Source organism: Ambystoma mexicanum, chromosome 4p (assembly GCF_040938575.1).
Source record: "Ambystoma mexicanum isolate Mex_15411 chromosome 4p, UKY_AmexF1_1, whole genome shotgun sequence".
Classification (NCBI taxonomy): Eukaryota; Metazoa; Chordata; class Amphibia; order Caudata; family Ambystomatidae; genus Ambystoma; species Ambystoma mexicanum.
In genome coordinates, this window is record NC_090927.1 from 184,573,032 (window position 1) to 184,586,962 (window position 13,931).

Genomic DNA, 13,931 nt, shown 5'->3' on the forward strand with positions numbered 1-13,931 from the left:
CGGAGCGGCCGTGTGTATCTGAGCCAAATGTACACTACTCACTTCAGACCTGGGAACGCCAAGTGTACGAAGCGTGTGAGAGTGACAAGGACTCGAAATACTACACAACCTGGCGGCGGTTACAGAGCAAGACTCCCGTGTAAGCTGGTCAGTCAGCTGGATGGCCCAGAGACACTTCCGAAGGCTTACTGGCAGGAGATGGTGAAGATGCAGAGAATAGCTGTTCCCGCTATTCCAAGGGTAGAAGTACCAGTACAGGCCTTCTGGTTCGATCAAAGGTGAAAAGGGTTTCACAAGGCGACAGCAGTGCAGAGGAGAAGTCCTTCAGCGGGTCACCAGCGATTCCTCGGTCCAGCCTCTTGGTTGCAGGATACTTGGCTCCTGTATTCCTTCGTTCGTGAGAACTCAGGAGATCGACATGGTAGTGGTGTTTCCAGCCCCCTCTTATCCACGGTTCCCTTCGCGCCAAAACGGAGGGGACCCAATGGGAGATCCGCTCATCAACACTCACACCATTCGTGGACCAATCACGGACCACGGTGGTCCCAGCCATTCACACCACCCTAGACTCTCTGGCACCCAGGATGTGTATTGGGACCAGACATCCCAGCCCACATCCTGGAGGCACACACAAGACATGTAGAAGCCCGCGAAAGCATCCGTGTTTCGCGGGAAAGTACATGCCCAAATAAGGAAGGCCCCGGGTCGGCTCGACCTGGGGAAGGTGAAGGGAGCAAGACGGTCAGCGGACAGGACAAAGGAGCCTCGTGGTCTGGCCATTTTGGGAGCCAGGCCACCATTTTGGGTTAAGCGCGAGAAACGCGCTTAGAACGCCAAAAGGAGCTCAAAACACAAGAAACGATCGCTGCCACCATTCCCGTCCCTGAATTACTTGCACCGATCAGATACAATCCTAAACGAGTATCTAGGGCCTGTAGAAGGCTAGAGACCCAAGAGAGCTGTAACTTAGCTTACAGTGCCCTCTTGTGTCATGTTGCACGAAAGCCGCAACATGATAAAAGAAACTACGGGAAACAGCGTTCCCCGGTACTGACAGTCTTAAGAGCATGTCAGTATCCCCGTAAGAAAGGAGCGAAAGCCCAGAGGAGTGCGGCAGAAGGCTGCATTTCTCTGGCAAAGTCAAGAACAAGGTGAAAAACAACAGCAAAAAGTTTAGGGGTTGCCACATGGAAGGAAAATTACGAAATCTTTCCTAACAGCTATCAACAGTTTTTTGTACTTTCACAGTTCAATTAGCCGATTGCTACTTTTGTTCAACACAGTTCGGTTTCTTATCAGCTTTCCCTCGAGTCACGGGCTGTGATGAACTGCTTGGCATTTCTTCTCTCTGGAGTTAAGGTTGGACCCACGGAGACAAGAGTCTCTCCCCGGCATGGTTATCAGCGAAGGAGGGTTCTGTGTACCATTGACATCTGCTGCAACCCACTCTGGCTATTGTTCGCGGTCTTACAATTCCTGCTGCGGAGGTTGCGCAGGCCTTGGTCAGAAAAGGGCAAGGCCGCTTCTCTCCTGGTCACCCTCTCGGTTTGCGCCGTCTTTCCCCTCCTCTTGAACTGCCGTGCTGAGTTCGCTCTCACGTCGTCTGGCCACTTGCTCATATTGTGCTCTCGCGCTCCACCTTTTCTCCCCGTGGGGAAGGGAAAGGGCTGTCACGTGTGCGTGATTCCAGTCAATTGCATGACTTTGCCTGACCATTGTGTTGGGACATGTCAGGTAAATGGTTCGGGTGTTAGTCTGTCGTCCTTCGTGATATGCAAAAGTGTTCACGTTGGAAAAAGGTGGAGGGGTAGAGTGTTTGAGTATCCTACATGGTAGGTTGGGGAAAAGGTGTTATAAGAAGTGTTATACCGCATCTCACCCATCGGTGTCCCACTTCCACTCCCCGAGGAACCCTCATCCAGGTAATACTCCCTCACTGGTCCACCTGACAATAGTCATAACAGTTGGGGCACAATAATGTCAGACGAGGAAAGGAAAACAAAATAAGACGTGAGAAGAAGGTGCATATGGATTTTCAAGAGAATCAAGCGTAAACGGGTAAAATTATTAGATCTAGAGGACCCTATGAGAAAAACACTGGAACCAATACCATATACTGAACAACCACAAGTATGATCGCATTGTACGGGGGATGCATCTCCGCCCTACGTAAGCAGACTAAGGGTATTCCCAGAGAGAATACAAGCAGGCGGTGATAATGCTGCCTGGAAGACAAGGAGTGTGGGTAGGTATGACAAAGGATCAGGGTTTTAACAGTTCCCACTATTTGAGAAAGGAGGCGATCAACCACAATATATGACATTGCCCCAGATACATAAGGATCATTTAAAATGCACACTGCTGAGTTTGACTTTCGGTGCAGGAAATGGATCAAGGAATTAGAAAAAAGGACGGCAGGAATGACGTTAGCTACAGGCGGTATAAAAGTCCTATTATCAGCTATCCTAGGGGAGAGATCTAATGACATTTGGAAGAGAGCAGGGTATCCAAAAGTAACTGCCCAAAACACAGTGCATGATGGGCAGCAATTTAATAACTGTAGATCAGACCTATGGCAAGCGCTAAGAGTACAAAATCCAGATACATCGGATATTGGGGCAATAATGACTAGGAAGTTGAGGGAGGATGAAGACCCCATTGCTTTTATTCAGGATAGTCAGGATAGATGGAGTGCAGAGACCACATACCATGGGATAAAACAATAGCATTATTTTACCACATATGTCAGGGACTGCCAGAACTAGTACAAAGGTAGTTAAAAAAAACAGGTGGGAATGGAAGCAAAATCATGGCCAGAGATACAATTGGCAATCATGCATTATTGCAAAATGCTAAAAGAAAAATACAAGAAGAACGTTGATGGTAGGAAGCAAGCGGAGGTGAAGTTGGTGCAGAGAAAATGATCAAAGTTTGCCATAGAGGGAGCAGTATTGAGGGAAGCACAGCGCAAGTAGTACAGTTCCCACAGCAAAATAACATCAACAATGCCCAAGATCAGAATGGATACAATTATATGCCAAGAGGCAGAAGGAATGTGCCTCGAGGAGGATTTCAAAACCCTCAACTCAAGGAAGAGGATGGTTTAATGGCGGACAGCCTTTGACATGTTGGAATTGTGGAAAAATAGGACAAGTGGCTAGAATATGCAGGAGTAGATGAAGCAGGGAAACAGAATTGGCAATCTCCAAGAGGAGGATAGGATATGCTCCATAATATAATATAGATTCACAAGGATATTATGTCCAAGATCACACACAAAATCAGGCATGTGCGCCATAAGTACAGCAGTTTCAGCAAGTGCCAATACAGACACAATTGTCACAACCACAGCAATTCCAACTAGCACCAATGCAGAGACAGTCATTGCAGGAGCAGCAATAGAAAGCACCTATGCAAATGCAACAGGCAGCCACTCAACAAATACAACACATCCTTATTCAACAGACAGGTGCATCACAATAGTAGATGGACACAGGAGCTACACAAGCAGCCACCCCCAAATTAGGGAGTGTGACCGTGGTGGGAGGGAATCCTTTCACAGGCACCGTGATGAATTTGTACGCACAATAGGATAGCCCAGAGGACGGCCTGATGTGTTCAGTACTATCTGTTACACCAGATCCCCACGAGGAACCAAAGGGTCAAGGTGACGATAGGAGGCAAGACATTCTCATTTCTTGTAGACACTGGAGAGACACGTTCCTGTGTCCGTGAGGGAAGATATCCAATGTCAGACATTGCCATGAATGCTCAGGGATTTACTGGGGCGACAAGTTTAGTTCAATTTACAGACGAATTACCCATTTCTATAGGGGAACACAACATGTCAATGCCACTGCTATACTCTAAACAGACACGGGTGAACATACTAGGATGTGATTTAATGACAAAACTTAACATGGCAATATCTTTTACTGACGAAGGCATAGTGTGATCAACCCCGAGGATACATTATATAAATGTGAGGGACTTATATTAGCCTTTGCGGGAAAGAGGAGGACGTTTTCTTGAATGGAGTGAATGTTTTATTATCATTGTTACCCAAATTGGCAGGTAAAATAATAAGGATACCTGATCAATTTTTGTTCAGGCAAGACATTCCCATGGATGATGAGGAAGGGCAAGTTATTCCGTTGGAATTAGAGGCCGCAGTGGTAAGAGAAGAAAGGGTGAGGCTTCTTGGGACAGACGATGAAGGAAGAGGATAGAGAAAAGTGATAGCACTCAATGGAGGATATAGAATGACAGACAGATGAGGAACGATTTAAGGGATGACTATTCAGATGATGAATTAGTATTCTTTAGAAGTCTCACTTATTGGATTAAAGTTGAAAGCATAGCGGTACCACAGAGAATGGCGTTTGTAAAAACAAAGCCATAATTTGTTCCGGAAGACATGGAAAAAGTAGCAAGTATCTTATGGACCACAAGTCCATATGACGTAGGTCTATAAAAAGTAGTAGGAGCAGTGAAAATTAAGCTTAAACCAGGAGCTATTTTGCCACATGCAAAACAGTACCCAATGTCCAGAGAAGCTGATGAGGGGATATTCGAAACTATAACCACCCTAATGAAACAAGCTAGTACCATCAGATTCTCCATGCAACATAGTCATGTACCCTGTCAGAAAATCAAAGGGGGTGGGGGAGTGTTGGGGTCGTGGAGATTTTTGCAGGACCTTTGCCTCAGGGGTACTGTGAGTCCCCTTCTATTTTTAATAGAGTCCTTCAGATGGACTTGAGAAATGTTCAGCTCGAAAGCGCCATAATTCAATACGTGGGTGACATGTTAGTGTGCAATGAGACAGGAGAAAAATGTAGACAAGACTGTCAAACCTATGACGATACTTGCAGAAAAAGGTACACAGTAGAAAAAGAAAAATTACAGTATTGTCAAGATGAAGTTTTATACATAGAACAGTCAAACTTGCATGAAGGAAGAAAAGTGACACCTGAAACAGCAGAAGCCATTATGAAAACCGTACAGCCAAACACAGTGAGAGAAATGCAGCAATTTTTAGGTCTATGCAATTATTGCAAGGCCTGAGTCTTTGACTACAGTCCATATTTTCGACAACTTTTTTAAGGCATTTACAGGAGGCTAAAACTAAAATACTGTGGACAGAAGACATGACTGAAGGATTTAATGAATTAAAAAACGTGATAAGTACAGCTCCTGAATTAGGACTACTACTGAGGTTGGTGATATCAGAAGGAGTAGAGTTTCGGGCAGGTATTTACTAATAATAATAATGCAGCCAATCTACTTTCAGTACAAGTATTGTTCAAACAGGAACTACTGCAATGCTATGAATTTAGGGCAACCCTGGGAAAAAACAATTACACCTCACATCTCTGCAGTAAGTGCTTTTAAAGTATGTTATTTCCACCTGAAAGCATATAGTTAATGCCGATTTCCACATTAATTCAACTGCCACAACGGCTGAAAACTGACACCTTATCTTTTTTTTAATTCATATTGGACAAAAAAAAAGTCTGTTCAGAAACTTTACTCAGCATAAAAAGCCCAAGTAGTCAATACACAATCTTGTTAAATGTTTGTGAAAAGTTTCTGAACTGAACATATAGTTGGTTCTAAGGTCGACAGACTTTGGTGCCCTGCTTTCTTCATCATCTCCTGGGAAGGAGCATCGCTGTGTGGGTGCAGGAGTCCATCTCTGCCTGGAAATCCATCCGGAGCACCGCGCACAATGGAAGGGTAAAGTCCCTGACATTGTAGTGTGGATCTGGAAATTCTATAAACTTTAAATGCAGCTGGGGGATAGTTCTGAGGCATTTTTCCAGTCTTGTCCAACTCCAGCATGTGGGTCGAATGAAGATTTCTTTTCACCTGTGCCTTGGGCCTCATTGCTCTCAGTCATTCAAAAATGGCTGCTCCGTTTTGCCTCTTAAGCCTCTTTGTTGTGCATGGCCTCACTTCCCCTCCCATTGGTTACCTTGGCCTTATAGGTCAATCATAGCAACCAGCAGGCAGGAGCCGGCCACCAGTATTACGGTGCACAACAAGGCCCCTGTGTGCTCTCTGTCCGCTTCCCTCACCCCGGGTCGCCTGGGATGTTGTGTTCACACCCAAGCCCCTCTGGTTGCCTGTGATGTTGTGTGCACCCACCACCTCCCCCCTGGTCGCCTGTGATGATGTGTGCAGCCCCCCTGGTCGCCTGTGATGTTGTGTGCACCCCCCAAGGTCGCCTGTGATGTTGTGTGCACCTCCCACCCTCTTTCTTGCCCTCGATTTCCTACGCCTAACTCCTCCCCCTATCCCACTCTTTCAAGCCTACAGTGTCCCCTAATTAATTTGCACTTGCATGCTGCTGCCGCCCTGCAACATGGGGTAGGTTCCATGTATTTGCCCATTGCTGGACTCTCGCATCTGTGTGCTGCTGCTGCCCTGCAACATGGGGTAGGCACCATGTATTTGCCCGCGGATTTGAAGCTTGCATCTGTGTGCTGCTGCCGCCCTGCAACATGGGGTAGGCACCATGTATTTCCCCACCGATTTTACTTGCGCACATGTGTGTTGCTACCGCCCTGCAACTTGGGGTAGGCTCCATGTATTTCCCCACCGATTTTACTTGCGCACATGTGTGTTGCTACCGCCGTGTAACTTGGGGTACGCACCATGTATTCGCCCACTGATTTTACTTGCGAACATGTGTGTTGCTGCCATCTTGCAACATGGGGTAGGCACCATGTATTTTCTCTCTGATTTGACTTTACACCTGTGTGTTGTTGTTACACTGCAACATGGGGTCAGGCTCAATGGATGTGATTACCATGTACTCTTCTCTTGCACTTTGCGTATGGTGTATTACCTTTGCACGATCCATAATGTTGTAATGCACTTCCTAATTTATTTATTTTATTTATGAATTTCATTTGTTAAACACCCAAACCCTCGGGTATCACAGCGTTGTTACAAACATTTTACAGAAAATTCAAACAGTATTTCAATAACTTCCAGTGATACACTGGTACAATGATACATAGGTTAAAACATTGCATGGTCACTTTACGAAATACAAATTCTGGTGACAATCTACCCTAGGGAAGGCAGCTGCCTAGGCCTGTGAGGGTGAATATTTGAGAATATATAGTTTAACAAGTATTGGTTGAATAGCCAGGTTTTAGTGCTTTTCTGAAGCACTGGAAGGATTCTTAATTTTTAATGTTGAGTGGAAGCCCGTTCCAAAGTTTCGAGGCCATGACTAGGAAGCTGCTACCTCCTGCTCTGGAACTTTTGAAACGGGGGACAGGAAGGAGCGACTTTTTATTAGATCTGAGCGTTCTATTGGAAGCTTTTTTGCTTATTGTGTTGTTTAAGTAAATGGGCGCTTTGGTGGTAAGGCGGGGCACAGCTTTCGCTTCTATTCTGTAACCTGAAGCACTTAAACCAATCTCTTCAGTTTAAGCGCCTAGATACATCTGGGTTTTGCGCTATACAAATAAATAAACGAAACTGTTCCAGGACTTAGAATACCCGCATAATGTGCATGCGATGGCGCAAGTCGTGTTTATATAATTCAGAAACATGCACACGGAATCCTTGCGTTAGAGGAAACGTTTTAAATGGATCTCACAGTAGTTGAATTCCAAGACAAGAGCTGGTAAATACTTCCTGGGGGTGAAATACAAGCTGCAGAGTTCGATAAAGTATTCAAATTGGGCTAGAAGAGGAAATAAGTGTCTATTAGTCTCCAACATACAAATAAATGCATAGCAGGTTTTCACTTTGAATCCCAAATTCCATTTATTAATAAACCATTGATTGAAGCAGGATTCTTAAATGCTGAGCCATTAAGGAGTGCATCATTTTTGAGGACCATACTTTGCAAATCAGAAACAATTCACAAACTGTACATTTTGATTGCATGAACATTACGCTAATAAACAAAATAAGGTGAAATGACAAACACTACAATGGTCTTTTCAACATATATGGTTCTTTTTGTCTTGAAGGCTGCGGGATACAGATACTCTTTGTTAATGGCAAAAATGTGAATAAGACATAGGTCTGCATTTCAGAAACGGAATATTCCCTGCATATTTCACCAAATTAAGTAAATTTGCATTTTAAAATAACTGCAAAGTTTTGACATGATTGTCTGCCTTGTCGCTCCATGTGACCCAGGGACCTCGTCATCCGAGGTGGAGGCTGCCATTGGTGCTCTAGGGGGATTGCTAGGCCAGGCCACAATAGCAGAGTCTAGAGCCCTTCCATGAAAGGCGGTCGCATTCGATCTGGATCTACAGGTCACATTCTCGCCTTCTCTTTTTTCTTATATCAAACTCTGAATAAAAAAAGTTACGCAAAACAGATCCAGCCTGTCCCTCTAGTCACTATGCGAACATATCATTCGTTTTTGTTGAGCGAATATAAATAGGTCCAATGTGTTACTCATAAGAGAACCATGTCAGAGCAATGTGTTGGGATCCGGGATGATCCGCTGACCATGTCGGAGCAATGTGTTGGGATCTGGGATGATCCGCTGACCATGTCGGAGCAATGTGTTGGGATCCGGGATGATCCGCTGACCATGTCAGAGCAATGTGTTGGGGATCTGGGATGATCCGCTGACCATGTCAGAGCAATGTGTTGGGATCCGGGATGATCTGCTGACCATGTCAGAGCAATGTGTTGGGATCCGGGATGATCCGCTGACCATGTCAGAGCAATGTGTTGGGATCCGGGATGATCCGCTGACCATGTCAGAGCAATGCGTTGGGATCCTGGATGATCCGCTGACCATGATGGAGCAATGTGATGAGATCCAGAGTGATCCGCTGACTATGTTGGAGCAATGTGATGAGATCCGGGGTGATCCGCTGACCATGTTGGAGCAATGTGATGAGATCCGGGGTGATCTGCTGACCATGTCAGAGCAATGTGATGGGATCTGGGATGATCCGCTGCCCAGCCAAACTTTGCTTGGAGGTGATCGTTTTACTTGCATGTCGTGATTGGCTGCCATGATGTGCTGCCTGGAGCGCCATGCTGCAAGAACCATGCAAAGTAGCCTTGTCCGTGCACAGGCGTCCGAGCTGCGTTTTAATTAGGTATTAGTGGGCACCTCAGATGCAACGAATCTAAAGGGCAGTTCAGATGGGTAAGGCGCTGCGACACAATTGGGAACATACCTGTGCCACTGTCTACAGGGACAGTAGCAAAACATTAGACTATTCATGAATCAAGATATCATTCAATGGTTAACCACACAAACTTACTTTTATATTTTTGTTGTAAGATTTTTTGAAAAAACATTCGGTTTACAAATGATTGCCATCGGCTTACGGTTTAACTCCCTGACAAAAGTCAGTTTAGGATGGGGAATGGCGACTTAAATCTTTAGGCGTCCACAGATAATACAAAGATAGACACTGTTAAAGAATCGACATTTTGTGTTCCTGATAAAGGAGCAAAATTATTCAGCAACTCCATTCACACAAACCGTAGAAAGTCATGAAACAAACTCAGTCATAATGTTGAGTATAGAACAATGAAAAGGCAGACCATAAGGAGAGCAGATTAGATGAGGGACTGGTGGAGGGTTGGTCTGCGTGAAAGATGGGTGGTAGCGTGTGCTGCAGGAGAGACTGGAAGTGGAGCAGGCTACATGTGGGTGTGGTGGAGTAGTGGTCTGCGCGAAAAAAACCTGGTGTAACGTGGGATGCAGGAGAACTGGAAGGAAAGAAGGATACATGAATCACTGGTGGAGGAGTGGCCTATGTGGAAGATGGGTGGCTAGTGTGGGCTGCAGGAGAAACTGGAAGGAGAGCAGGGTACATGTGGGTGTGGTGGAGGAGTGGTCTGAGCGAAAAACCTGGTGTACCGTAGGATGCAGGAGAAACTGGAAGGAGAGCAGGCTACATGAGGGACTGGCGGCGTAGTGGTCTACGTGGGAGATGGGTGGCTAGTGTGGGATGCAGGAGAAACTGGAAGGAGAGCAGGCAACATGCGGGACTGGTGGAAGATTGGTCTATGTGAAAGATGGGTGTCTAAGATTAATTCTAAACCTTCCGGTCATCACCTCTTTTGTTTTTCTGAAGTCACCCCAAGTGGGATGGGTATGCCCAGACGTGGGTTCCTTGCTTGCTGGGCCTAGAGACTCTAGCTACTCCTCACTGATGAGGGCCAACAAGCCCAAAACATATATGTGGATGCTTGTGGTCTTGTGTAGAAGGGAGGTGACCAAGAAGTTCGGGTGGGTTGCCCCTGTTGGGGTGGGACTAAGCATGATTTGCTTATGGTCTTTTCCCTTTTGGAATGGCTTGGCAGGCAAAGGACGATGGTCTGGAGGGTTGCCCAGAGCAATGTCTGAGATTAAGATTAATTGTAAACCTTCTAGCCATCACCTCTTTTGTTTCTGATTGGTCTGTGTGAAAGGTGGGTGTTTGCATGGGCTGCAGGAGATACTGGAACAAGAGCAGGCTATATGAGGGACTGGTGGAGGAGTGGTGTATGTGGAAGATGGGTGGTTAGAGTGGGCTGCAAGAGATACTGGAACAGGAGCAGGCTACATGAGGGACCGGTGGAGGAGTGGTCTACGTGGAAGATGGGTGGTTAGTGTGGGCTGCAGGAGAGACTGGAACAAGAGCAGGCTACATCAGGGACTGTTGGAAGATTGGTCTATGTGAAAGATGGGTGGCTAACATGCCCAGGCGTGGGTCCCGTGCCTGCTGGGCCCAGAGACTCAAGATACTCCTCACTGCTGAGGCCCAACAAGGCCGAAACATGTTTGGGGATGCTTGTGGTGTCGTGTAGAAGAGATGTAACCAAGCAGTTCAGGCTGGGCTGCACCTGTTGGGGTGAGACCAAGCATGATTTGCATATGGTCTTTCCCCTTTTGGAATGGCTTGGCAGGTGAAGAACGGTGGCCTGGAGGGTTGCCCAGAGCAATGCCTGAGACTAATAATTCTAAACCTTCTAGCCATCACCTCTTTAGTTTTTGATTGGTCTGTGTGAAAGGTGGGTGTTAGCGTGGGCTGCAGGATTGACTGGAACGAGAGCAGGCTTCAGGATACATGTGGGACTGGTGGAGGAGTGGCCTAATCTTAATAGCATGGGCTGCAGGAGAGACGAGGAGAGCAGGCTACATGAGGGACTGGTGGAGAAGGAGTTTGAGCAAAAGACCTCGTGTACTGTGGGCTGCAGGAGCGACTGAAAGCACAGCAGGCTAAACGGGAGAATTGAGGGAGTGGAAAAGACATGTGGTAGCTGGGGCAGGAGAGACTGGAAGGAAAGAAGTCTGCAGGAGGGAAGGGCAAGAAACCAACGTGGAAAGGTTGAGTATGGATCCAAAATTGATTTTAGCCAACGGGTGGGTCTGGCACCAAGCAATGAGAATATCCAGGGGAGGGGCAGCCCTCCGTTACTGTCCAGGAAGAGAAACAGGAAAGGAGGGAAAGAACATGCACACGGGGTTGCCACTGTGAGCTCATCATTTACCAAAAGCAGCATATTCTTTTGAAAAGACTTGACTACTTCATATTTCTTTTCTGGGGGTCTGTTCTGCCTTTGATGAAAGACTCCCCAAAAACATTGCCAGGCTAAAGCCCGCAGCCTCCATTTGTGCACAAACAGTACAACTTTCTCAAATTGCATCTTGCCTGTCCGCAGCTCATATCCAGTGAGGTTCGTCCTGGCTATTTGTGCTCTTACCCATAGCGGTGTCTCGCCACATCCCGGCTCAACCTCTCCGACAGGTAAGCACCAATCCTGTCCAACTTCTCTGGAGCCGACAGAGCGTAGAACGTCAGTTTCTCCATGTTGGATTTCACAAGTCCATCCTGTCAACGAGATTACAACGTTAGACACCGTTCAAAAAGACATAATTCAGTGTCTTTTTCTTCAAATGAATTTCAACAAATGATTTTAGTTAATCAGTAAACACGAAGGGTGCATAGACTAATGGCAATGAAATTATATTTATATGCAGGCCTCTCGCCATACTCCTCCCGCCCTTTCACTGAGAGGTGTATGTACCACTAGGTTGGCCCTGAAGCTTAAGCCATCAATGCCTGGCCACTCCCACTGCATCCCTATTCCTTCCACTTCAATTTACTTTGTTGAGTTTCCCTTTTCTGGTGGAGTAAGGTTGCCTCCACATGATCCTAAACGGTGAACTAACCTGACATTGATACCCAATGTTCATTCTTTTTGCTCAATTCCCTAAATCCACTGTTATCCTGGACCATTCGAGCTTATTACAACCAAATCATAGAAAACTTTCTCGTGCCAGTTACAAGGCTCAACATACCTTGCTTATCTTCTCGCAGAATAGATGCCAAACAGTTTCAAGACAGTGTCAAGGTGGTTTTAAGGAGGCATTAATGACCGCTGCCACGGGCGGATAAGGCAGATAAAGGCCCGCTAGCCTAAACTGATACATTGTTATGCAGCCTTAGGCCTATTACCCGCCTCGTCAGTGTCCGGCAGCGGCTGCTGTCACCATTAGCACCGCATTTCACATCCGCGGGGGCAATGTGGGGGAACTATTTTTATAGAGAAAAAACCCAGAAGAGGCAGATCCACTCCAGAAAAATAAAAAATAAATCTACAATGAAGATGCTAATGGGAACCTTTAAAAATGGCACTCTTGGGTGAGTGCCTTTTCCATGTTCCTGGCGACCTGAGGGAGAGGGCGCAGAGGAGTCAGAAGGTCCTTTTTTTATCTACCTTGAAAACTTTGAGAGGGGCAGGGCAAGGAGTGCAGAATAGCAGGGCGGGGCTCGTCCAGAGCCAGAATCAATATCGCCAGATTCAGCCCACACATGCTGAATGGCTGCGCAACTCATGCCCAATACCAATGGGTCCACAGCCCTCTGTGCCCCTGCTACTCCTGTACTAAGCCCTCTTTCTACGAGCCTTTACATTTTGTGTGGGGAAGGCATGCGCTGTGTTAAAAGCCACACTTCTATTTTTTTTTTTTTTTAAATTTTTATTTATAATATATACAATATATACAATATATCAGCCACTACAATATTACAGAAAACCAAATTATAAACAAAAAGAAATATCCAAGAACCAACTTAAAAAAAATCATTGAACACATTCCAAATCTTTTCATATGTCGACATTTTGCATTTCAATCTGTAAATAAGTTTCTCCGTCCGTGAGAGGCATTGCATTTCCTGGATCCACTCCCCATAGGAAGGAGATTCCCTCCCCTTCCACCCGTGGAGAATCAACCTCTTGGCCACAATAAATGCACGAAAAAACCACTTCTTGTGGGCTGAGCTGATATCACCCAACCCTGTATCATCACCTAGTATCACCGTCCTAAAATCGAGAACCGAACCACCTCCTGTAATCCTGTCACACACATTACAAACCTCATTCCAAAAATCTTTGACTCTCACACAATCCCACAACATGTGTTCCAATGACCCGACTGCCTGGACGCACCCCCAACAGTTAGAATTGTCAGACATGCCTCTTTTATGCAATGTTTCAGGGCACCAATATACCCGGTTCAGGATCTTTATCTGTCGAGAACGTTCACTTAGATTCAGAGAGCACAGAGATACATTACTACACATATTCTGCCAATCATCCAAATCAATCTCTGATCCTATTTTCTCACTCCACACTCCTCGCAAATTGTCATTACTCCGAAAATGTGACACCATTAGCTTGTAAAGTCGACTGGCTAAACCGCCACACTTCCCACTTGAGTCTGTCAGCAAAGCACACACATCCAAAGAGTCAGACCAGTCGACCTCACCAACCGCTCTCTTTAGCCGTCTATATGCCGAATCCGATAGACCATCAAAATTCCATCTCTCTCTCAGCTCTGCGGCAGTCAACCATCGATCATCATTCCCCAAATCAGAAACCAGTCTAATATTCATCAAAAACCATTCAGGCCAAAAAACTGTCCTCAGATTGTC

General features: G+C 46.0%; 1 protein-coding gene across 6 annotated transcripts in view; it reads right to left on the reverse strand.

Moving 5' to 3' along the window:
- Nucleotides 1-13,931, reverse strand: part of EFR3B (EFR3 homolog B) — a 1,154,471-nt gene that overhangs the window by 518,621 nt on the left and 621,919 nt on the right. For all 6 annotated transcript variants that reach the window (XM_069605670.1, XM_069605672.1, XM_069605667.1 and 3 more), the window contains one exon: nucleotides 11,698-11,825. In XM_069605670.1, coding sequence (XP_069461771.1) covers nucleotides 11,698-11,825 — 128 coding nt within the window. The remainder of the gene's footprint in view (nucleotides 1-11,697; nucleotides 11,826-13,931) is intronic.